This window comes from Lithobates pipiens, unplaced genomic scaffold, assembly GCF_037356315.1.
Source record: "Lithobates pipiens isolate NorthernLeopardFrog02 unplaced genomic scaffold, aLitPip1_a1.2 Scaffold_35, whole genome shotgun sequence".
In the NCBI taxonomy this organism is placed as follows: Eukaryota; Metazoa; Chordata; class Amphibia; order Anura; family Ranidae; genus Lithobates; species Lithobates pipiens.
The window spans coordinates 28,347,778-28,370,438 of NW_027507811.1; the positions used below are offsets into that span (position 1 = coordinate 28,347,778).

At 46.7% G+C, this 22,661-nt stretch overlaps 5 protein-coding genes across 5 annotated transcripts; 3 read left to right on the top strand and 2 right to left on the bottom strand.

The window, feature by feature from the left end:
- The first annotated feature begins 691 nt into the window (after positions 1–691).
- On the top strand, positions 692–1,358 carry LOC143955314 (histone H4). The gene has a single exon (XM_077465387.1). The coding sequence runs from the start codon at positions 733–735 to the stop codon at positions 1,042–1,044; it is 312 nt and encodes a 103-aa protein (XP_077321513.1). The 5' UTR covers positions 692–732; the 3' UTR covers positions 1,045–1,358.
- A 1,068-nt stretch (positions 1,359–2,426) lies between these two features.
- Positions 2,427–3,825, bottom strand: LOC143955315 (histone H2A.J). The gene has a single exon (XM_077465388.1). It carries the CDS (start codon positions 3,809–3,811, stop codon positions 3,416–3,418), a length of 396 nt encoding a protein of 131 aa, XP_077321514.1. The 5' UTR covers positions 3,812–3,825; the 3' UTR covers positions 2,427–3,415.
- Positions 3,826–4,103: 278 nt separating this feature from the next.
- Positions 4,104–4,726, top strand: LOC143955317 (histone H2B 1.1). Its single transcript, XM_077465390.1, has one exon. The coding sequence runs from the start codon at positions 4,133–4,135 to the stop codon at positions 4,511–4,513; it is 381 nt and encodes a 126-aa protein (XP_077321516.1). The 5' UTR covers positions 4,104–4,132; the 3' UTR covers positions 4,514–4,726.
- A 1,794-nt stretch (positions 4,727–6,520) lies between these two features.
- LOC143955316 (histone H3) lies at positions 6,521–7,263 on the top strand. Its single transcript, XM_077465389.1, has one exon. The coding sequence runs from the start codon at positions 6,571–6,573 to the stop codon at positions 6,979–6,981; it is 411 nt and encodes a 136-aa protein (XP_077321515.1). The 5' UTR covers positions 6,521–6,570; the 3' UTR covers positions 6,982–7,263.
- Positions 7,264–8,084: 821 nt separating this feature from the next.
- Positions 8,085–8,832, bottom strand: LOC143955318 (uncharacterized). The gene has a single exon (XM_077465391.1). It carries the CDS (start codon positions 8,792–8,794, stop codon positions 8,135–8,137), a length of 660 nt encoding a protein of 219 aa, XP_077321517.1. The 5' UTR covers positions 8,795–8,832; the 3' UTR covers positions 8,085–8,134.
- Positions 8,833–22,661: the final 13,829 nt, after the last annotated feature.

The following is a 22,661-nucleotide window of genomic DNA, read 5'->3' on the forward strand; positions in this document are numbered from 1 at the left end:
TCAGCCCAATTATACCGCCAAATCCGACACTGAGATCATCAGATGAGACATTTATCCGAGAGATATCATCAATGCTTTATTTCCATCGATTAATCCGGAATAAATAGAAATGGATTCTGAAGATTACTGAATAAAAAAAATGTAAAACATTTCCATATGTTCTCTTTTATTCCAAATCGGAATGTAGCATCCCCCCTACAACATGATAGTGAGATGCGCTTCACATCCGTTTCCATTCAGCAAAATATCTAAAAGCTTCTAAATGAATGAAATTCTCTGCAGTGTAATAAAAGACCCCGCCCCTTATCGGCATGTTTCCCATCAGGTCCGCTCTGCCTTACACCCAGGAAGGTGAGATGTCATAAAACAAGGTGTTTCTTTGTTTCCTTTTCAATATAATGTTTTATAAATATGAAATTACTATGAATAATTGAAACTGCTGTTTGTTTTTCTGTTATGAAGTATTAAAGATTCATATTCTCCGTGTAATCTCCAGGTATAAATAGAAAATAAATAATTGAGAAGAAGGAATAAATGAATCTTCTGGACATGTAATTGCTGTTGCATTAATGTATCTGACTACAGGAATTACATTCTCTATTATTTTGTAATGGATGGGTGTGACTCCGCCTCTTTCCCCGGAAGGTTTCAATCAGGTCCGCCCAGGCTGTATATAAGGAGGGCAGGCAGACAGCGGAGCTCAGTTTCTGTTTGAGCAGAAAATCCTTCGTCATGTCTGGTCGCGGTAAAGGAGGGAAGGGTCTGGGGAAAGGAGGCGCCAAGCGGCACAGGAAGGTGCTCCGGGACAACATCCAGGGCATCACCAAACCCGCCATCCGACGTTTGGCCCGCAGAGGGGGTGTCAAGCGCATCTCCGGACTCATCTATGAGGAGACCCGCGGAGTGCTGAAGGTTTTCCTGGAGAATGTCATCCGCGATGCCGTCACCTACACTGAGCACGCCAAGAGGAAGACCGTCACCGCCATGGATGTCGTCTATGCTCTCAAACGCCAGGGGCGCACTCTCTACGGATTCGGAGGCTAAACCCTCATAGACACCTACCTACTTCATCTACACAAAGGTCCTTCTCAGGGCCACCCACCTTCTCATACAAAGAACTACATACCGCTATTTGTTATCAGTAGAAGTAAACGTGGAAAATGAATGACGCGTTGTACACATTTCTGTAGCGGGGGGTTTGTTCTCGGGATTGGACACGTGACATTCACCCTATGTAGGCGATCTAAGTGTGATCACACTGTATGAGGGGCGATTGATTCTAATCTTTAATGGGCCAATTAAAAACAGTAGTTTGGGTTTGTCAGGAAACGTCCAGAACTGGGATCGGATCAGCTTTATTTGAACATTTCTCTACTAGGTCTAAAGCCCCATATAACCCACTTTTCGATTTTCTGCAGATTTTTCAAAAACCATGTAGTGTAAGGGTCTGCCTGATTGTATACACTGAAACTCTTAAGGTCTGACCTCCTATTATACGGCTTTGGTAACAAAATCGAATCACGTGTATGGGATCTTATGAACATTCCATCCAGAGAAGCAGATCTAGTGTATCGCCAAATCTCAGCAGGGAATGGATGGAGGATTTCCGTACAATTATCGGATTCCTTCATTTGTTACTGGTGAAAGAAGTAAAGTTTTTATATTTCATCCTCCTGAGTGCAGATTGTAAAATTTTATAGATCAACTCTCTACCCAATTAGATACAACATTGGAGAAATCATTTTGTTGTGTTCTTAAGTCGCTTTAGTAAAGCAGATCGAACAGTGTATGGTCAGTTAGATATCGCACGTGTACCTGGAGATTACACAAAGAACACACATCTTTAACACTTCATAACACAAACATCAGTTTCAATTTTTCATATTTATAAAGATTATTTTGAAAAGGAAACAAAGAAATGCATTTTTTTCCTACATCTCACCTTCCTGTGTAAAGATGAGCGGACCTGATGAGAAGGGGCGGGGTCTATTCATGTATTACACTGCAGAAAATGTCATTTATTTAGAAACGTTTAAATATTTTGCTGAATGGAAACGGATGTAATTCGTCAGAATCGCAATATTTTCTTTATTGATTCATAGTACATATTTGTATCTTTTTTTTTTTCAGTTAGTTACATAATTCTAGGCAGATCTGATTATGTGTTTTATTGTACACACCGTTATGTATCTGGCAGTGTCATGATTTCTACCAGTCCATTCACGTATTTATTTATTAATATTCTAGTTGTAATATGGAGGAAATCCGTAACTGATAGAGGCCAGTCCCAGGATCCTATACAGATCTGATGACAAACCTCTTCTTCCAGTTCTTTTTCGGAGATTACACAAATCACCAGTTACTATTGTTAATAACAATTCCATATTTATAAAAGATTACTAAAGAAGGGGAGAAAAAAAATCGCATTTGTTTCTAAGATAAAACCATTTAATACTCCTTTCACTTTTTATACATCTAATAACAGAGAACATATTTCACATTATTCAACAATCTTTTGAATCGATTTCTATTCCGGATGAATCCGTTTCAAAATAAATCGCTGATATCTCTCGGATAAATGTCTCAGTGTCGGATTTGGCGGTATAATAGGGCTGATAATTTCTCTGTAACGTTCTAAAGAATTCTGGCGGGCAAATTCGAAAGTAGCAATTTGAAATATGAGCCAATTAGACCTGTGGGCGTTCCCTTCATGAGCCAATAATGTTTTTGATGAGGAATCCAAAGAAATGTCTTCTGAGATCTTATTCCGTTTTCAGCCCAGTAAATACTCGTTCTGTAGACTTTCCATTGATCTCTATAGAAAACATTCTCTATGATTCTGTATACAAACCCCTTGATATAATATTTTAGCGCGTTTATAAAGTGCCTGGAACGTTCCCCGGAAGAACTGAAACTTTGTATCATTACATTTCTGTCAGATTAGCCGATCTGAGGTGATTGGGAAGGTTCCATGATAAATGAAGCCAATCCGTTCCATACCCCGCCCGCCATAATAGGGACATTCTGAGATCTGTGCTGCTGATCAGTCGGGGGTGATTGTTTTATTATATAATGAATGATTTCTGATCTGTAATAAATTCAGCAGAACTAAAGTCTGAAGGACAATGACGATCAGTCCCTGTAAAATGACCGGATCCCCCAATAATGATTTCCAGGCTCTTTATATGTAGTCATTGTCCTCCCTGTACAGATCTCCTGTACTAGAAGTGTGAATAAATAAGAATGTATTTCCCGTGTAAAGCTATGCAGACAATTGAGGGCTGATTGCATGCGATGTGGTAGACACAATGAGGGGTGTGTGGGGGGCTCTTTGTAGAGAGATGTGGGTGGCTCTGAGAAGAGCCTTTGTGTTGTAGAAATGAAAGGATTTGGGAGTAGAAAGGAGTTGTCGGGATTACTTGGATTTGGCGGCGGCCTTGTGGCTCTCGGTCTTCTTGGGCAGCAGCACGGCCTGGATGTTGGGCAGGACTCCTCCCTGGGCGATGGTGACGCCGCCCAGCAGCTTGTTGAGCTCCTCGTCGTTGCGGACGGCCAGCTGGAGGTGTCGGGGGATGATGCGGGTCTTCTTGTTGTCGCGGGCGGCGTTGCCGGCCAGCTCGAGGATCTCAGCCGTGAGATACTCGAGGACGGCGGCCAGATAGACGGGAGCTCCGGCCCCGACCCGCTCCGCATAGTTGCCCTTCCTGAGCAGACGGTGAACACGGCCGACTGGGAACTGCAGACCAGCCCGGGATGATCGGGTCTTGGCCTTAGCCCGAACCTTGCCTCCTTGCTTTCCACGGCCAGACATTTTGAGATTCCTGTGTCGCTACACTGACAAAGATAACCACCTTCTAGGGTCTCCTTATATTTATACAGTCAATGCTGTGACATCAAACACTTTGATTGGCTACTTTTCAAGCTAGCCAATAGTGTTCTGAATTGTTTCTACACCAATCAGTAAACGAAGAAGGAAAGCAAAACACTCCTCCCCATCACATGACTGAATCCTCCAATAGAAGAGTGAGGAGGGGAGGAGACTCATTTGCATAGGACGCCTATAAAAGCAGCACATGAGGGCGGCTCCAGCACACATTTGCTTCAAATAGCAGAGATCACATTAACCCTTATCATGCCTGAACCAGCCAAGTCCGCCCCGGCGCCCAAGAAGGGCTCCAAGAAAGCCGTGACCAAGAGCCAGAAGAAGGACGGCAAGAAGCGGAGGAAGAGCAGGAAGGAGAGTTATGCCATCTACGTGTACAAGGTGCTCAAGCAGGTCCACCCCGACACCGGCATCTCGTCCAAGGCCATGGGCATCATGAACTCCTTCGTCAATGACATCTTCGAGCGCATCGCCGGCGAAGCTTCCCGCCTGGCTCATTACAACAAGCGCCGCACCATCACCTCCCGGGAGATCCAGACCGCCGTCCGCCTCCTCCTGCCCGGAGAGCTGGCCAAGCACGCCGTCTCCGAGGGCACCAAGGCCGTCACCAAGTACACCAGCGCCAAGTAATCCCCCCATCCCCCCATCATCATCCCAACACAAGACACAAAGGCTCTTCTAAGAGCCACCCACCATTTCCATCAATGAGCTCTCATCACATTTTGTCGCAATTAGAGATTCTAAATACATTCAATGAAGAATTAACCGATTATAACAATTGTACAATCTGATGAAGTTGGACATGTGAAGCTGTATTATAGTAAGAAATCCCTCCCAATACAAGCTGGTGTTGCAGATTCCCTTTATTTCGAATTTCCTGACATTTTATTTCCATCCAATCACATTGTATATCTTTCCAAATCTCCGTATAGAAGACCTGGATTTCATAACCACTAGGTGTCAGTGTTGCTCCACCTTACAGAACACATGGGACCTTATTTTCCCGTAAATTGAAAGCGGATATTTATGTATATAAGGATAACCCTTCTATAATATAGTATATATCGTTTTCACCTACACGTTTACTTTCTGCTTTATGGCTTATGTAAGACTAATGTCTGCAGAGACACATATACAAGGGGATTCTTAATTTTACTAAATCGTTTAGGGATCATCTGCTTAGAAATATTACTTACACATCACATTGTGTTTGATTCAAATGTGTCATATAGCATCTATTTTCTTCATGGGAATCCAACTATTATACATAATCATCTACTCACCTTAGATGGGGGATTTAGATCATCAGCTGGGCACACGTTGGCTTTCCTGGTCTGTATCCCTCTATATATAAGTGTGTGTGTCTTTTCTCTAATTAAAAACAAAACAATATATATATATTTGGTAAATATCAGATGCCTCCGATTGCAATACATAGATTGGAAAGTGGGGGTTACAGGGAACATTTAACCCTCTGCCATCTAATTTGCTGAGATATGGGAAACATAATCCAATCTCAATGTTTCTAATTCTTACACTGAGAAGGAGGATTTCTAATCCTTCATTATAAAAACATTTCTTTGCATTGTAAACTCCATTAGCAGGGTCCTCATATTGCTTGTGTATTGAAATATATTGTGATTGTACTGTCGCCATTTTTATTGTAAAGAGTTGTGTAAACGGCACAATATATATATATTCTGTATTTTATTAATGTTATAATAATTAGTATCAAAGTCGAACACGCCAGCGCCAAGTAAATCCCCGACACCCCCCATCATCCCAGCAGGACACAAAGGCTCTTGTAGAAGCCACTCACATACACCATATCAGAGCTGCGATTTCATTGTAAAGTAAACATGATGAAGATATCGTGAGAAATATGGTTCAAATAATGTTTTTAGTGAATTTTCTGACAAAACCTTAATGCAAATTCATCAGATTAATTATGCAATCTAGAAGTCGCCCTGTGTTCATTCCCAAAGATTACGTTGTAATCACCTATTTATCTTAGAAATTAGATTCGGAAAGAAAACAATGAAATCTGATTGTAGCACGTCCTAGATCCCCGCACAGAAGTAATTTCTCTTGTCACCAGCAGGTGTCAGTGTTGCTCCTCCATAGAGGATACATTGTAGCAGTTTAGTTGAATTGTATCCACATGGATCTGATAGAAACCAATGAGAACACCGACCGATCCCAGATGTGGCCGGAGCAGGGAGGACAATGCTGGCTGGCTGGGACACGATTCATTGTCTGCTCAGCGATCTGTCCCTCCATGTTAGTACAGAATTGTGCTGGATGGAACAAGCTGTACAAGTCACCTTTCTACTTGTTATTCACTAAGAACGGAATAATCCGATCAGTGAGATCGGAGGAGGATTTTCTGTCATCTCATTTATTATGGAGACAAGCAGTCCAATGTGAGAGCTCCTAATCCTTACACATTGTGTGATGTGGAAGCACTCCCCTCCCCCACCCCACAAAGAAGAGAACTCTACTAACACAGAGAACGGGCAGATCTTGGCGGGCATTTTAAAAATGCCGCTTTTTTTAAGCAAACCAATCATGAAAAGGGGTGTGTTTTAGCTGTCCAATCAGAAGGCAGTGATGTGTATAAATAGACGCCGCACAGCCCGAGTTCTCACACTTGTATTCCTTGTGGAGATTGGAAGCATTGATCAGCCATGGCAAGAACCAAGCAGACCGCTCGTAAGTCCACCGGAGGGAAAGCTCCCCGCAAGCAGCTGGCCACCAAAGCCGCCCGCAAGAGCGCCCCGGCCACCGGCGGAGTGAAGAAGCCTCACCGCTACAGGCCCGGCACCGTGGCTCTCCGAGAGATCCGCCGCTACCAGAAATCCACCGAGCTGCTCATCCGCAAGCTGCCCTTCCAGCGCCTCGTCCGAGAGATCGCCCAGGACTTCAAGACCGACCTGCGCTTCCAGAGCTCCGCCGTCATGGCTCTGCAGGAAGCCTCCGAGGCTTATCTCGTAGGACTCTTCGAGGACACCAACCTCTGCGCCATCCATGCCAAGAGGGTCACCATCATGCCCAAAGACATCCAGCTGGCACGCCGCATCCGCGGAGAGAGGGCCTAATAAACCCCCCACCGACCTCCTCATCGCCACCCCCCACAACAACAAAGGCTCTTCTCAGAGCCACCACATCCTCCTCAGAGAGCTCCATACTATCTCATCTCCACTACATCATACAAATCCTTCCCACCACATCTCTTCTTTCTTCTCATCCTTCTCTGCACTCGGAAGCTCCGTCTGTAAGCAAATCTGATCTGTAACATCATTTCCAATACAATCCCAGAGTAACAACACCTGCTCTATGTACCCAACACAATACAATGGGACGTTATAGAGTAAAATGAACATTCCTCTCAACAGATTTTACAATCTTTGTCTATTTGGACTCTTCACATTCTCTCACACAAGACACATCATTGCATTTTCTAGAAACCCGACAATTTCTTATTCCAGGCAACAAGAGTATTTTTGTCAAGTCATTAGAGATCTGAAGATAAATCCGATTAGAACATATAATGGGAGGGGGTAAACCTTACACAGCCCACGTGGAGATGTCGCTATGGGGGGGTCAGGGGTGTCCTCTACTACCTCATCCCATACTACAACCCTCATCATCGGAGATCAAACATCTCTGCTGGGGCGGCACACATTACAGGGAGGAATACATCCGCAATGGAGATCAGAAAAACAAAACAAATCTGGAAATTCATTATTCATTCATTATCGCCCACCTGGGGATTTACTGTTGCTGCAAATATGTTATGTTGGCGGCCAATTTATAAATCCAAATGAGCCGCTTTATCGAAGAGCCTTTAGAGGATCACACTATTAGTTACTGAGCCGTTAACACAGGTTTATTTTTATACACATATGATGAATGTAACTTATGTTTAGAAAACACTCCATTCTCCTAACACAGGAGTCTTGTTGCCGATCATTCTAACATGAGCGGAGGATGATGTGTCTCCCGATCATTAGAATGATTCTCCGCATAAATGTCATTATAGAATGAAATATTAATCAGCCGTTCTGCAGCCAATCAGCGCTCATATGTGATTTGTGTCTCCTCTATTGGAGATGACATGCGGAGCACTGTGTGTGCTATTAGCGATGTGGGTGTAGGTAGGTATGTGTAGGTAGATAGGTGTAGCTCTGATAGGAGGAGGTGGGTGGCTCTGAGAAGAGCCTTTGGGGGGTGGAGATGAGGGAGGTATTCTTATTTCTTCTTCGGAGCGGCCTTCTTGGGCTTGGCTGCTGTCTTGGCTTTAGCCGCCTTCTTAGCCGGACTCTTGGCGGCTTTTTTCGGCTTGGCTGCAGCTTTGGGCTTCTTGGGGCTCTTTGTCGCCTTCTTGGCGGGAGCAGCTGCAGCCTTTGCCGGTTTCTTGGCGGCCTTCTTGGGGCTCTTGGCTGCTTTGCTGGGGGCTTTCTTCTTGGGGGACTTGGCTGGCTTCTTGGCGGCCGCAGGTTTCTTGGGCTTGGCCGCAGCCGATGGCTTCTTCTTGATGGTGACTTTCTTGGCCTTGTCGCCCTCTTGCTGCTTCTTGTTGATCTTGAAGGATCCGGAGGCTCCATGTCCTTTGACCTGGACGAGGCTCCCCTTAGTCACCAGCGCCCTGATGGCGATCTTCAGGCGGCTGTTGTTCTTGTCCACATCGTATCCTCCGGCGGCCAGGAGCTTCTTGAGGGCGGCCAGGGAGACCCCGCTGCGCTCCTTGGAAGCGGCCACGGCTGTGACGATGAGGTCGGACACGCTGGGACCGGACGGCTTCTTGCTGCCTTTCTTGGCTCCTCCGGCTGCCGCCTTCTTAGTCGCCTTCTTCTTGGCGGCGGGCTCCGCTGGAGGAGCGGCGGCTGGGGCGCTCTCAGTTTCAGTCATGATTCTCAACGAGGTTTGGAAAATAGATCAATATTGTGTATGTGTGGTGCTCTGCCTTATATAGAGACGTTCTGCACTTCTATTGGTTGATATAGAACTTGCTTTCTGCACTGCTATTGGTTACACGCTAGACACGCCCACTCACTGTCACTCCAGTGTTGGGGAATCTTCTCTCTCTTGTTGTGTTTCCCTGGCAGAGAGAAAAACGATTATAATAAGAAATAGAAGGATGTGCAATCTTTATCGGGCACCCGATCTGCTCACTGGACTGTCACTTACCGATCTGTCACTTACCGCTCTCATGATCTGCTCAGGAGGCTGAACACAGAGGCTGCAAACACATCCATCCTCCTGAGCGTGTGTCCCATTCTTCCTTCTACCTGCTTTTCTACACACATTCTCATCAGAAAACAATCTTCTCACATCTCCCACTACAATCATCTTCACATTAGATGAGTGAAGAGTGAAGATCAGGAAACATGCCTCTCTAATACAGAACTCTGCTCATCTATAGCTGAGTAGAAGGAACCGGGAACAAAAACATCAGCCGGTGCCATGAGATCCTTGTGTGATGTGATGGGGGAGATTGTGAAGCCTCATATAACACTCTATCAGATTTTCTGCTGATTTTTTGTCTTCAGCTTTACAAAAACAATGTAGTACAAGGGCCTGCCTGATTGTATACTAATTGAAACCCCTAAGGTTTGGCCTCCTATTATATGGTTTTGGTAAATCTCAAGGAAAAAAATCAGTAGAAAATCTGATAGTGTGTATGGGGTTTTAGAGATACAAAGGTGTCAGCTGATGAGAACATGTCATATTTCATGTACTATGTATCATTCTTTGCTCATTATGACAACTGTAAGATTGTAGCCACTGCACACAGCAGACTAGTAAGTAGTTTATTCTGGTGGTAATGTATCATTATTTGCTAATCAATCATCATGATAAATATATTGTCATTCAAATATGCCAAGTAAGTTTATTGCCTTATTTTACTACACAGCTATATAGCCTACTTAGAAAATATACTGTATAAAGAAGAGAGAGAATAAATAAATAAATAAATAAATAAATAAATAAATAAATAAATTATTAATATAAATAAGGTACTAATGCGCACAACCCCAACTAATCAAACCTAAACTAAACTAAACTAATAAAAGTATATATATATATATATATATATATATATATATATATATATAAAATATATATATATATTATTAAGGGAAGCTGCTAACATAAATAATGCTCTCCACGCTATCTAATAAGATGTAAAAAAAAAAAGGTATGTACCACTGGCTTTTAAAATAGACCACCTATTAAGTGACACAAATCAATAACTCTACATATATATGTACATAAATGTGCAAATATAAAAACACTCAAACCCCCCTTTTTTTTTCTTCTCCCCCCTCCTCTTTCCCCTTTTCTCTCTCACTCCCCATCCCCTCGCCCCCCCCCCTCTCCCTTCTAATCATTCCCCATCCTGACCCCATCCCCCACTCTGTAGACTCACTCTATGCAATTAAATATCAGCAGTACAGAACCCCGGAAACACAATCCACTGATGTGGTCCACCGACTTTCAACATGGGCCCCCCAAAACAAAAACGGCCTGGTAGGCACGATCTCATGAACAAGCCTACAGAGGCTGCAGGCGCTCACCCAGGCTCAAATAGCCTTATCCTCAAATGAACCCCGCACATCTTCACCCCCAGACCGAATTGGCTTTAAGTTTGAGGACAGAGATCTTTTACAACCCCACAACATACCAATTTGTTTTGATCTTCTTTTTCTTTCTTTTCTGTTTTCGGCTCCCTCGCCTTCTACATTGTGAGAGCTACTCCGAAATCACTTATCTCTGATAAGTTGTGACCCAAGGTAGTCAAGCTACCCTACGACAGTTTGTATGTTCAAATGCTCAGTGCTTGATTTTGTTTCTGCCAAGAACTCTGATTGTGTTTAGGTAATGTTTTTTTTCCAGCATGGTGTAATTTTCTGTACATCTATGCATTTTCCTCAATAAAAACTATCTTAAAAAAAAAAAAAAAAAAAAAAAAGTGCAAATATCGCAGAAATTATGTGGCTACATCACAATGCAAAAATAGCTAAAAAAAAAAAAAAAAAAAAAAAAGGTCCATGTGCAATACAAGTGTTCAAAAAAGTTCCAGTGCTATTCAGTAGCTCAATATCCAAAAGTGACAGTTTGTCTAATGGTCATGCAGTGTTGTCACATATGCAGACATGCTTCACAAAAAGATAGACGCTCCACCTTCAGTGCTCCACCAGTGCACCCCCTGTTTCCCCCAGCCTCTCACCTCAATACGAGACCCCTCAGGGTCAAACACACTTGTGGGGGAAATTGCTGGCTTAGCTTCTTATAGATGATTCGTTCAGCCTCACATTCAAATCACAATACCACCGATCATGGGGGAAAGAAAGGGGACTCTCATGTGTAGAATTGTAAATAGTGATGGACGAACTTCCGACGTGACATTTCGCAAACGCGAAACGCGAACGCGGCCGATAGTTTGCGGACCATAACGTTCACGGCGGGCCCCATTGACATCAATGGGAGGTGAACTTTCCAAACCTACAGGTCATATTTGCAGCCACAAAATAATTACTAGCTAGTAGCTGTGCACACATAGTCCCACCACATGGCCAATGACATAGCACATGTATGAATGAATCTGGGATCGACAACTACAAGCTTTCTTTTTTTATATGTGAAATTCTGACAATTCAGGACTCATGAGACAATGGAGGAAAGGAAAGGTCAGGGTAGACAAAGACGAGGGTGCAGGAGATGACCCCCAGCACCATGATATAGAGCACTGACACCTGCACCGTGATAGAGAGCACTGACATCAGCAGCGTGACATAAAGCACTGACATCAGCACCATGATATACAGCACTGACACCAGCACCGTGATATACAGCACTGACACCTGCACCGTAAGCAGCCCCAGGAGGAAGTCAGCACAGCACAGGGATGGTGGGAGCCCCTCATAATATGCACAGCAGAGGTAAAGCCCCAGGAGGAAGTCAGCACAGCACAGGGATGGTGGGAGCCCCTCATAATAAGCAGCCCCAGGAGGAAGTCAGCATAGCACAGGAATGGTGGGAGCCCCTCATAATAAGCAGCCCCAGGAGGAAGTCAGCACAGCACAGGGATGGTGGGAGCCCCTCATAATAAGCAGCCCCAGGAGGAAGTCAGCACAGCACAGGGATGGCAAACTTTACAAACCTACAGGTCATATTTGCAGCCACAAAATAATTACTAGCTGTGCACACATAGTCCCACCACATGGCCAATGACATAACACATGTATGAGGTGAATCTGGGATCGACAACTACAAGCATTCTTTTTTATATGTGAGAAAATTGAGTACTGTCCGTGATACTTTTTTTATTTGCACTAACATACAATTTTTCAGGACAAGCTTTCGGGTATGTCCCCTTCTTCAAGGTCCAAGCAGTACTCCTTGGACCTTGAAGAAGGGGACATACCCGAAAGCTTGTCCTGAAAAATTGTATGTTAGTGCAAATAAAAAAAGTATCACGGACAGTACTCAATTTTCTCTGTCACAATTGCACTAATACGGCTACAATCACATTAAGTATTTTTTTTATATGTGAAATTCTGAAAATTCAGGACTCATGAGGCAATGGAGGCGAGGGAAGGTCAGGGTAGGCAAAGAAAAGGGTGCAGGAGATGATCACCAGCACCGTGATATAGAACACTGACACCTGCACCGTGATAGAGTGATCTGACACCAGCACCGTGATAGAGAGCACTGACATCAGCAGCGTGACATAAAGCACTGACACCAGCACTGTGATATACAGCACTGACACCTGCACCGTAAGCAGCCCCAGGAGGAAGTCAGCACAGCACAGGGATGGTGGGAGCCCCTCATAATGAGCATAGCACAGGGATGGTGGGAGCCCCTCATTATAAGCAGCCCCAGGAGGATGTCAGCATAGCACAGGGATGGTGGGAGCCCCTCATCATAAGCAGCCCCAGGAGGAAGTCAGCACAGCACAGGAATGGCAAACTTTACAAACCTACAGGTCATATTTGCAGCCACAAAATAATTACTAGCTGTGCACACATAGTCCCACCACATGGCCAATGACATAACACATGTATGAGGTGAATCTGGGATCGACAACTACAAGCATTCTTTTTTATATGTGAAATTCTGAAAATTCAGGACTCATGAGGCAATGGAGGCGAGGGAAGGTCAGGGTAGGCAAAGAAAAGGGTGCAGGAGATGATCACCAGCACCGTGATATAGAACACTGACACCTGCACCGTGATAGAGTGATCTGACACCAGCACCGTGATAGAGAGCACTGACATCAGCAGCGTGACATAAAGCACTGACACCAGCACTGTGATATACAGCACTGACACCAGCACCGTAAGCAGCCCCAGGAGGAAGTCAGCACAGCACAGGGATGGTGGGAGCCCCTCATAATGAGCATAGCACAGGGATGGTGGGAGCCCCTCATAATAAGCAGCCCCAGGAGGATGTCAGCATAGCACAGGGATGGTGGGAGCCCCTCATCATAAGCAGCCCCAGGAGGAAGTCAGCACAGCACAGGGATGGCAAACTTTACAAACCTACAGGTCATATTTGCAGCCACAAAATAATTACTAGCTGTGCACACATAGTCCCACCACATGGCCAATGACATAACACATGTATGAGGTGAATCTGGGATCGACAACTACAAGCATTCTTTTTTATATGTGAAATTCTGACAATTCAGGACTCATGAGGCAATGGAGGCGAGGGAAGGTCAGGGTAGGCAAAGAAAAGGGTGCAGGAGATGATCACCAGCACCATGATATAGAACACTGACACCTGCACCGTGATAGAGTGATCTGACACCAGCACCGTGATAGAGAGCACTGACATCAGCAGCGTGACATAAAGCACTGACACCAGCACTGTGATATACAGCACTGACACCTGCACCGTAAGCAGCCCCAGGAGGAAGTCAGCACAGCACAGGGATGGTGGGAGCCCCTCATAATGAGCATAGCACAGGGATGGTGGGAGCCCCTCATAATAAGCAGCCCCAGGAGGATGTCAGCATAGCACAGGGATGGTGGGAGCCCCTCATCATAAGCAGCCCCAGGAGGAAGTCAGCACAGCACAGGGATGGCAAACTTTACAAACCTACAGGTCATATTTGCAGCCACAAAATAATTACTAGCTGTGCACACATAGTCCCACCACATGGCCAATGACATAACACATGTATGAGGTGAATCTGGGATCGACAACTACAAGCATTCTTTTTTATATGTGAAATTCTGACAATTCAGGACTCATGAGGCAATGGAGGCGAGGGAAGGTCAGGGTAGGCAAAGAAAAGGGTGCAGGAGATGATCACCAGCACCGTGATATAGAACACTGACACCTGCACCGTGATAGAGTGATCTGACACCAGCACCGTGATAGAGAGCACTGACATCAGCAGCGTGACATAAAGCACTGACACCAGCACTGTGATATACAGCACTGACACCTGCACCGTAAGCAGCCCCAGGAGGAAGTCAGCACAGCGCAGGGATGGTGGGAGCCCCTCATAATGAGCATAGCACAGGGATGGTGGGAGCCCCTCATAATAAGCAGCCCCAGGAGGATGTCAGCATAGCACAGGGATGGTGGGAGCCCCTCATCATAAGCAGCCCCAGGAGGAAGTCAGCACAGCACAGGGATGGCAAACTTTACAAACCTACAGGTCATATTTGCAGCCACAAAATAATTACTAGCTGTGAACACATCGTCCCACCACATGGCCAATGACATAACACATGTATGAGGTGAATCTGGGATCGACAACTACAAGAATTCTTTTTTATATGTGAAATTCTGACAATTCAGGACTCATGAGGCAATGGAGGCGAGGGAAGGTCAGGGTAGGCAAAGAAAAGGGTGCAGGAGATCATCACCAGCACTGTGATATAGAACACTGACACCTGCACCGTGATAGAGTGATCTGACACCAGCACCGTGATAGAGAGCACTGACATCAGCAGCGTGACATAAAGCACTGACACCAGCACTGTGATATACAGCACTGACACCTGCACCGTAAGCAGCCCCAGGAGGAAGTCAGCACAGCGCAGGGATGGTGGGAGCCCCTCATAATGAGCATAGCACAGGGATGGTGGGAGCCCCTCATAATAAGCAGCCCCAGGAGGATGTCAGCATAGCACAGGGATGGTGGGAGCCCCTCATAATAAGCAGCCCCAGGAGGATGTCAGCATAGCACAGGGATGGTGGGAGCCCCTCATCATAAGCAGCCCCAGGAGGAAGTCAGGTCAGCACAGGGATGGCAAACTTTACAAACCTACAGGTCATATTTGCAGCCACAAAATAATTACTAGCTGTGCACACATAGTCCCACCACATGGCCAATGACATAACACATGTATGAGGTGAATCTGGGATCGACAACTACAAGCATTCTTTTTTATATGTGAAATTCTGACAATTCAGGACTCATGAGGCAATGGAGGCGAGGGAAGGTCAGGGTAGGCAAAGAAAAGGGTGCAGGAGATGATCACCAGCACCGTGATATAGAACACTGACACCTGCACCGTGATAGAGTGATCTGACACCAGCACCATGATAGAGAGCACTGACATCAGCAGCGTGACATAAAGCACTGACACCAGCAGCGTGACATAAAGCACTGACACCAGCACCGTGATATACAGCACTGACACCTGCACCGTAAGCAGCCCCAGGAGGAAGTCAGCACAGCACAGGGATGGTGGGAGCCCCTCATAATAAGCAGCCCCAGGAGGAAGTCAGCACAGCACAGGGATGGTGGGAGGCCCTCATAATATGCAGCCCCAGGAGGAAGTCAGCACAGCACAGGGATGTTGGGAGCCCCTCATAATAAGCAGCCCCAGGAGGAAGTCAGGACAGCACAAGGATGGTGGGAGCCCCTCATAATGAGCATAGCACAGGGATGGTGGGAGCCCCTCATACTATGCACAGCAGAGGTACAGCCCCAGGAGAATCTGAGGTGAATCTGAGATCGACAACTACAAGTAGGGATGAGCCGAACACCCCCCGGTTCGGTTCGCACCAGAACTTTCGAACGGACCCCAAATTCATACAAACTTTAGAACCCCATTGAAGTCTATGGGACTCGAACGTTCGAAATTAAAAGTGCTAATTTTAACGGCTAATATGCAAGATACTGTCCTAAAAAGGGTTTGGGGACCTGGCTCCTGCCCCAGGGGACATGGGTCAATGCCTAAAATGTTTTTAAAAATGTCCGTTTTGGCGGGAGCACTGATTTTAATGACGATTAAAGTGAAAAAAAAGTGAAATATTCCTTTAAATATGGTGCCTGGGGGGTGTCTGTAGTATGCCTGTGAAGTGCCACGTGTTTCCCGTGTTTAGAACAGTCCCTGCACAAAATGACATTAAACGGAAATAACATCATTGAAAACTGCTTGCGGTTTTAATGTTATATCTGGTTCCTGCAATATGGTTGAAAATTATTGAGAAAAATGGCATGGGTATCCCTCCCTGCCCATTACCAGCCCCTTTGGGTCTTGTACGCATATTAAGGGGAACCCCGTACCCATATTAAAAAAAGGAAATGCGTGTGGCCCCCAGGCCCTATATACTCAGAACAGCAGTATATAGGCGGTGAAAACAAGACAGGGACTGTGTAGGTTTGTTGTGTTAAGTTGAATCTGTTTGTAATTTTCAACTGGTACATTTCTAAAGTGTAGCTCCAGTCAAAAAAACTATTTTTAAGCTTTTTGGAAAACATAGGGAAGGGTTATCACCCCTGTATAATTTGTTTTGTCGTCCATCTTTTTTCATCTCACTTGCTGTTGTCTCCTTCCGTTTGCAAGTAGGAGATGTTTGTAAGTTGGATGTTTGAAAGTAGGGGCCTGCCCTATATGCTCTGCAGAAATGGCGGAACAAGGTGTTGGTTTTGCCACAACATTGTAAGCCCTCAAAGTGACTCTTGGTGGGCACTGGAGCGCCCTGCTGTGGACAGTTATATCAAGAATTGTAATTACATGCCATTGTTGAACAGTGGTAGAAAAATTGACCTTTGGTGGTTGTGGTGCTGGTGCCACAACACTATAAGTCCTCACAGTTACTCTGGGTGGGCACAGGAACGGGCCCTCCTGTGAAATGTTATATCAAGAATTGTAATTACATGTCCCTGTTAAACAGGGGCAGAAAAATTGGGCCTTAGGCACTGGTGCTGGTGCCACCACACTGCAACCTCTCCCATATACTCTAGTTTCATTGCAGGAATTCGCCCTGCTGCAAAGCATTGCATCAAAAATTGTAATTAAACGCCCCTGTTAAACAGGGGCAGGCAAATTGGGCTTTAGGCACTGGTGCTGGTGCCACCACACTGCAACCTCTCCCATATACTCTAGTTTTATTGCAGGAATTAGCCCTGCTGCAAAGCATTGCATCAAAAATTGTACTTAAACGCCCCTGTTAAACAGGGGCAGAAAAATTGGGCCTTAGGCACTGGTGCTGGTGCCACAACACTGCAACCTCTCCCATATACTCTATTTTTATTGCAGGAATTAGCCCTGCTGCAAAGCATTGCATCAAAAATTGTAATTAAACGCCCCTGTTAAACAGGGGCAGAAAAATTGGGCTGATGGCATCACCCAGAACCAGAAATGTTCTTCCAACATATCAGCGGAGGAGGAAGAGGATAGACAATCAACATAACAGGACAGTCACTCAGCATCGGCATAGGCAGTCTTGAAGGGATGTGATATTTCAAAAAAAAATATTCGGTTAAATCAGCTTCAGGTGCTTGGTAGCTGTGGGTGATCCAAGACTGATTCATCTTGATGAAGGTCAGTCGATCAACTGATTTGGTGGACAGGCGCACCCTGTGATCGGTAACAAAGCCACCAGCAGCACTGAAGGTGCGTTCCGAAAGAACGCTGGATGCAAGACAGGCCAGTAGCTCAATTGCATACTGTGCAAGCTCTGGCCAGTGATCCATCCTCAAGACCCAGTAAGCCAGAGGATTGTCGGTGGGAAAGGTGTCCAAGTCTGACCTTGCCCCTAGGTATTCCTGCACCCTGTAAATCAGACGCTGGCGATGGTTGCTGGAACCGATCATACCTAGGGGCTGCGGACTAAAAAATTGTCTGAAAGCATCAGTCAGACGGCCACCTTCTCCACCGCTCCTTCTGATCGATGCCTCAGCAACACGTTGTCCAGGACCAGGAGTTTGTAACCTCCCAGTCTCTGGGAACGCGTTGCACAGACCTTTCTGCAAGGCCTACCGGAGATGTCTCATCCTCTGCTCCCTCTGCGATGGCAAGATAAGGTCTGCAACCTTACCCTTGTACCGTGGATCAAGGAGAGTGGCCAGACAGTAATGGTCCCTCTCCTTGATCCGAAGAATACAAGGATCCTTCCGCAGGCTTTGCAGGATCAGGGAGGCCATGCAGCGTAGGTTAGCTGAGGCATTCAGTCCGGAGTCCTCTGGGTCACTAAGGGCAACATGATCCGCAGCTACCTCCTCCCAGCCAAGTACAAGTCCACGTGTTTCTTGGGACTGTAAATCATCCCTACAAGACTGCTGCTGCTGATGCTGAGTGCCAGCCTCCACCTGCATGCTGACACAATCATCCTCCTCCTCCCCTTCCTCCTCCTCATCCTCTTCCTGTGTGATGGGTGGCACAGCAGGAACACTGTCTGGATAAAGGGGGCCTTGAGAGGCAAGGAAGTCCTCCTCTTCCTGCCTCTGTTCTGCCTCAAGTGCCCTGTCCATTATTCCACGCAGCGTATGCTCCAAGAGGTGGACAAGAGGTACAGTGTCACTGATGCATGCACTGTCACTGCTCACCATCCTTGTGGCCTCCTCAAACGGTGACAGGACAGTGCATGCATCCCTGATCATGCCCCACTGGCGTGGTGAGAAAAAAACCGAGCTCCCCTGACCCTGTCCTGGTGCCGTAGTCGCACAGGTACTCATTGATGGCCTTCTGCTGCGTGTGCAGCCGCTGCAGCATGGCCAACGTTGAGTTCCACCTGGTGGGCATGTCACATATAAGGCCGTTCTTGGGCAGGTTCAACTCCTTTTGGAGCTCAGCCAGCCGATCACAGGCATTAAATGATCAGTGGAAATGCACACAGACTTTCCTGGCCTGCTTCAGGACATCCTGTAAGCTGGGGTACCTGCCCAAGAACCACTGCACCACCAGGTTAAGGATGTGAGCTACACAGGGCACATGGGTCAGTTGTCCCTGTCGGAGGGCGGAGAGGAGGTTGGTGCCATTGTCACAAACCACCATGACTGGCTTAAGCTGGCGTGGCATCAACCACCTGTCGGCCTGCCCCTGCAGAGCTGACAAAACATCCGCCCCAGTGTGGCTTCTGTCCCCCAAACAAACCAGTGCAAGCACGACATGGCATCGTTTTGCCTGCGTACTTGCGTAGCCCCTGGAACGCCTACGGAGCACCGCTGGTTCTGAGGACAGAGCACTGGAAGAGGCCATGGAGGAAGAAGAAGAGGAGGGGGTGGAGGAGAGAGGTGTGTCACAACCAATAGTAGCATTTTGGAGGTGTGGTGGCGGAACAACCTCCAACACTACTACACCTTGTCCTGCATCCTTCCCAGCTGCCAGAAGAGTGACCCAATGGGCCGTGAAAGACAGGTAACGTCCCTGTCCATGCCTGCTGGACCATGAGTCAGCGGTAATATGCACCTTACCGCTGACCGCCCTGTCCAGCGAGGCAAGGACATTGCCTTCCACATGCCGGTAGAGAGCCGGAATCACCTTCCGTGAGAAAAAGTGGCGTTTGGGGACCTGCCACTGAGGAACCACACATTGTACAAACTCACGGAAGGGGGCCGAGTATACCAACTGAAAAGGCAGCAGTTGAAGTGCTAGCAATTTAGCCAAGCTAGCATTCAACCGCTGGGCATGTGGATGGCTGGGAGTAAACTTCTTTCGCCGGTCCAGCAGCTGGGGCAGGGACATTTGCCTGCTATAATCGGACGTAAGTGTACTGCTAGCAGAGTGCCCGGAAGCACTTGGCTGTGACACACCTAATTCTACACCTTCATTCCTCTCAGAGCAGGTTTCAGAGAGGACTGAAGGTCTAGTGGGGTTGGAGATGCCAGCTGATGAGGAGCAAGGAGAGGTCCGCTTTGTTCTTTGGTGTGGGTCTTTGAGGTATGCTTGCCAACAAGCTGCATGGCAGGTCAACATATGTCTGGTCAAGCATGTGGTGCCCAAGCGGCTGATGTTTTGGCCACACGAGATACGCTTGAGACATATGTTGCAAATAGTAGTGGTGCGATCTGATGCACTCGTCTCAAAAAAGGCCCACACCAAAGAACTTTTAGAATAACGCGCAGAGACAGCGCCCTGCACAGGCGGAGCTCTGCGGTGTGATTCAGTCGGTGTGCTGCCCCTAAGCTGGCCCCCGGAGGGCATCCTGCCTCGTTAGACATGTGCCTCCTCCTCCTCCTCCTTCTCCTCCTCCTCCTCTCTCCTACCAGGCACCCACGTGGAGTCAGTGCCCTCATCATCCCCTCCCTCTTCAGCGCTGTAGCAAACCTGGCAGTATGCTGCAGCTTGTGGAACATGACTGCCAGATTGCTGTCCTTCTTGAGCATCCCCTCTCTCTGCGCTCACGCTACTGCCTTCCTCTAGCTGAGTGTCATCGTCAGAGCCTACAAAACACTGGGCATCCTCCTGGAGCATGTACCCAACACTGTGCTCAAAGAGTTCAGGAGGACGTGGTGGGTCTAGGGAAGGAGTCACTGATGATGACATTGAGAGGAGGGAAGAAGATGTGTTGGCAGCTGCTTTGCTACTACCCTGAGACTGGGTGAGAGAGGATGAGGAGGATGAAGAGGGCTTGGTCATCCACTCTACCAAGTCGTTGGCATGTTGCGGTTCAACATGTCCAGCTGCCGAAAAGAAGGACAAGCGTGTCCCATGGCCACGTGCTGATGACAATGCACCGCGTCCACGACCAGCACTGTTGTCTCTAGACACAGAGCCTGCTTGCCCTCTTTCATCGGCTCGCGCCTGTCTGCCTCTCCTTGCTGGCCTTCCAGACATGGTAATGGCCTGAAGGGAGTTGGGTAAAACAGCAGTTGGGTAGTGTATATTGTGCTGGAGGCACACAACACCCACTAACTCCTGCAGATGCCTTTATTATAGAACACCAGAGATAAAGGGGTATACTGTAATGGAGTCACAAAACACCCACTAAGCCCTGCAGATGGCTCTATTAGAGAACAGCAATAAACGGTAGATACAGGTGTATATTGTGCTGGAGGCACACAACACCCACTAACTCCTGCAGATGCCTTTAATATAGAACACCAGAGATAAAGGGGTATACTGTAATGGAGTCATACAACACCCACTAAGCCCTGCAGATGGCTCTATTAGAGAACAGCAATAGAGGGTAGATACAGGTGTATATTGTGCTGGAGGCACAAAAAACCCACTAACTCCTGCAGATGCCTTTTTTATAGAACACCAGAGATAAAGGGTTATATACAGATGTATACTGTGCTGTGCTGGAGGCACACACAACTTCCAATAACTCCTGCAGATGGCAAGTGGGCTCAAATAGAGAAGAGCTATGTAGGTGGATATAGTGGTGTGTACTGGGTACAGAGCACACAGACAGCACGCACAAGCTCCTAACACTACTGACTGCAAGCTCTATATTGGCCGCCGCGGCCCAGCAACACGCCTTGGGGAGAGAGACTCACCCAGAGCTACGGCAGATAATCCCTCCAGCCTCTCTCACCTATACCCCACCTCATCAAAGTGGATGTGTACAACACCACACTCCATCTCCAGCCTCCACTGAATCTCTGCTCGGCAGAAACTTTAGTGATCCTCTATACTCCCCAGCAGGTCCAAACCTTAACCCATCACCAGGGGGATCCTCTCCATCTTTCTCCCTCTCTGAATCTGGCACCCATACAGATGACCTCTTGAAGATGTCAGCTCTCTTGGAAAGGGGCTTAGCATCTACTGCAGCTAAAATAACAGGGGACATAAAAACAGATTTCCAAAACCTGGATGCCAGGATGGAAGCTATAGAACACAAACTCGACATGACAGTCTCCCTAACAATCAAAATTCAGAACACATCCAGACTTGGATACCGCCAAGTGGATACCGCCATACTCAGAATTGATGAACTTGAAAACAGATCCAGACGCTATAATTTCCGGATTAGAGGACTACCAGAATCTATTTCTGATGTGTCACAAGCTACCCAAGACATCAATAAATCCTTGATCCCAAACATACCACAATATCGCTTGGAACTAGATAGGGTCCACGGGGACCTAGGACCCCCTAGAAAAGACGGATCCCCCAGAGACATCATTGCCAAGCCACACTTTTACCTGGTCAAGGAGGAGATCATGAAACAGTCCAGAGTGACGAAACAACTCTCTTATCAAGGCCATCCTATCCAGGTCTTGGCTGACCTCTCTCCCTCCACGATTCAAAGAAGAAGAGCCCTAAAACCCCTTCTGCTGGTGCTCGCACAAAAAGAAATAAAATACTGGTGGACATTCCCTTTTGCCGTCAAATTCCAACATAAGGGCAAACTTTATTCCTTCTCCAGTTTCCAAGATGGAGAAAAGATCCTTCTATCCCTGAGGCTCATCACAACGGAAGCGGACATGGACACATCAAACCCGAATTACAACCCAGCTAAGCGTACACCCCCAACTAGCCCGCTTACACCCCTGTGGAACAAGCAACTGTCAAAGAGAACAAAGGACCACACCCAGACCTGAGGCTCAGTCCCTCCTACGTTTTCTTGC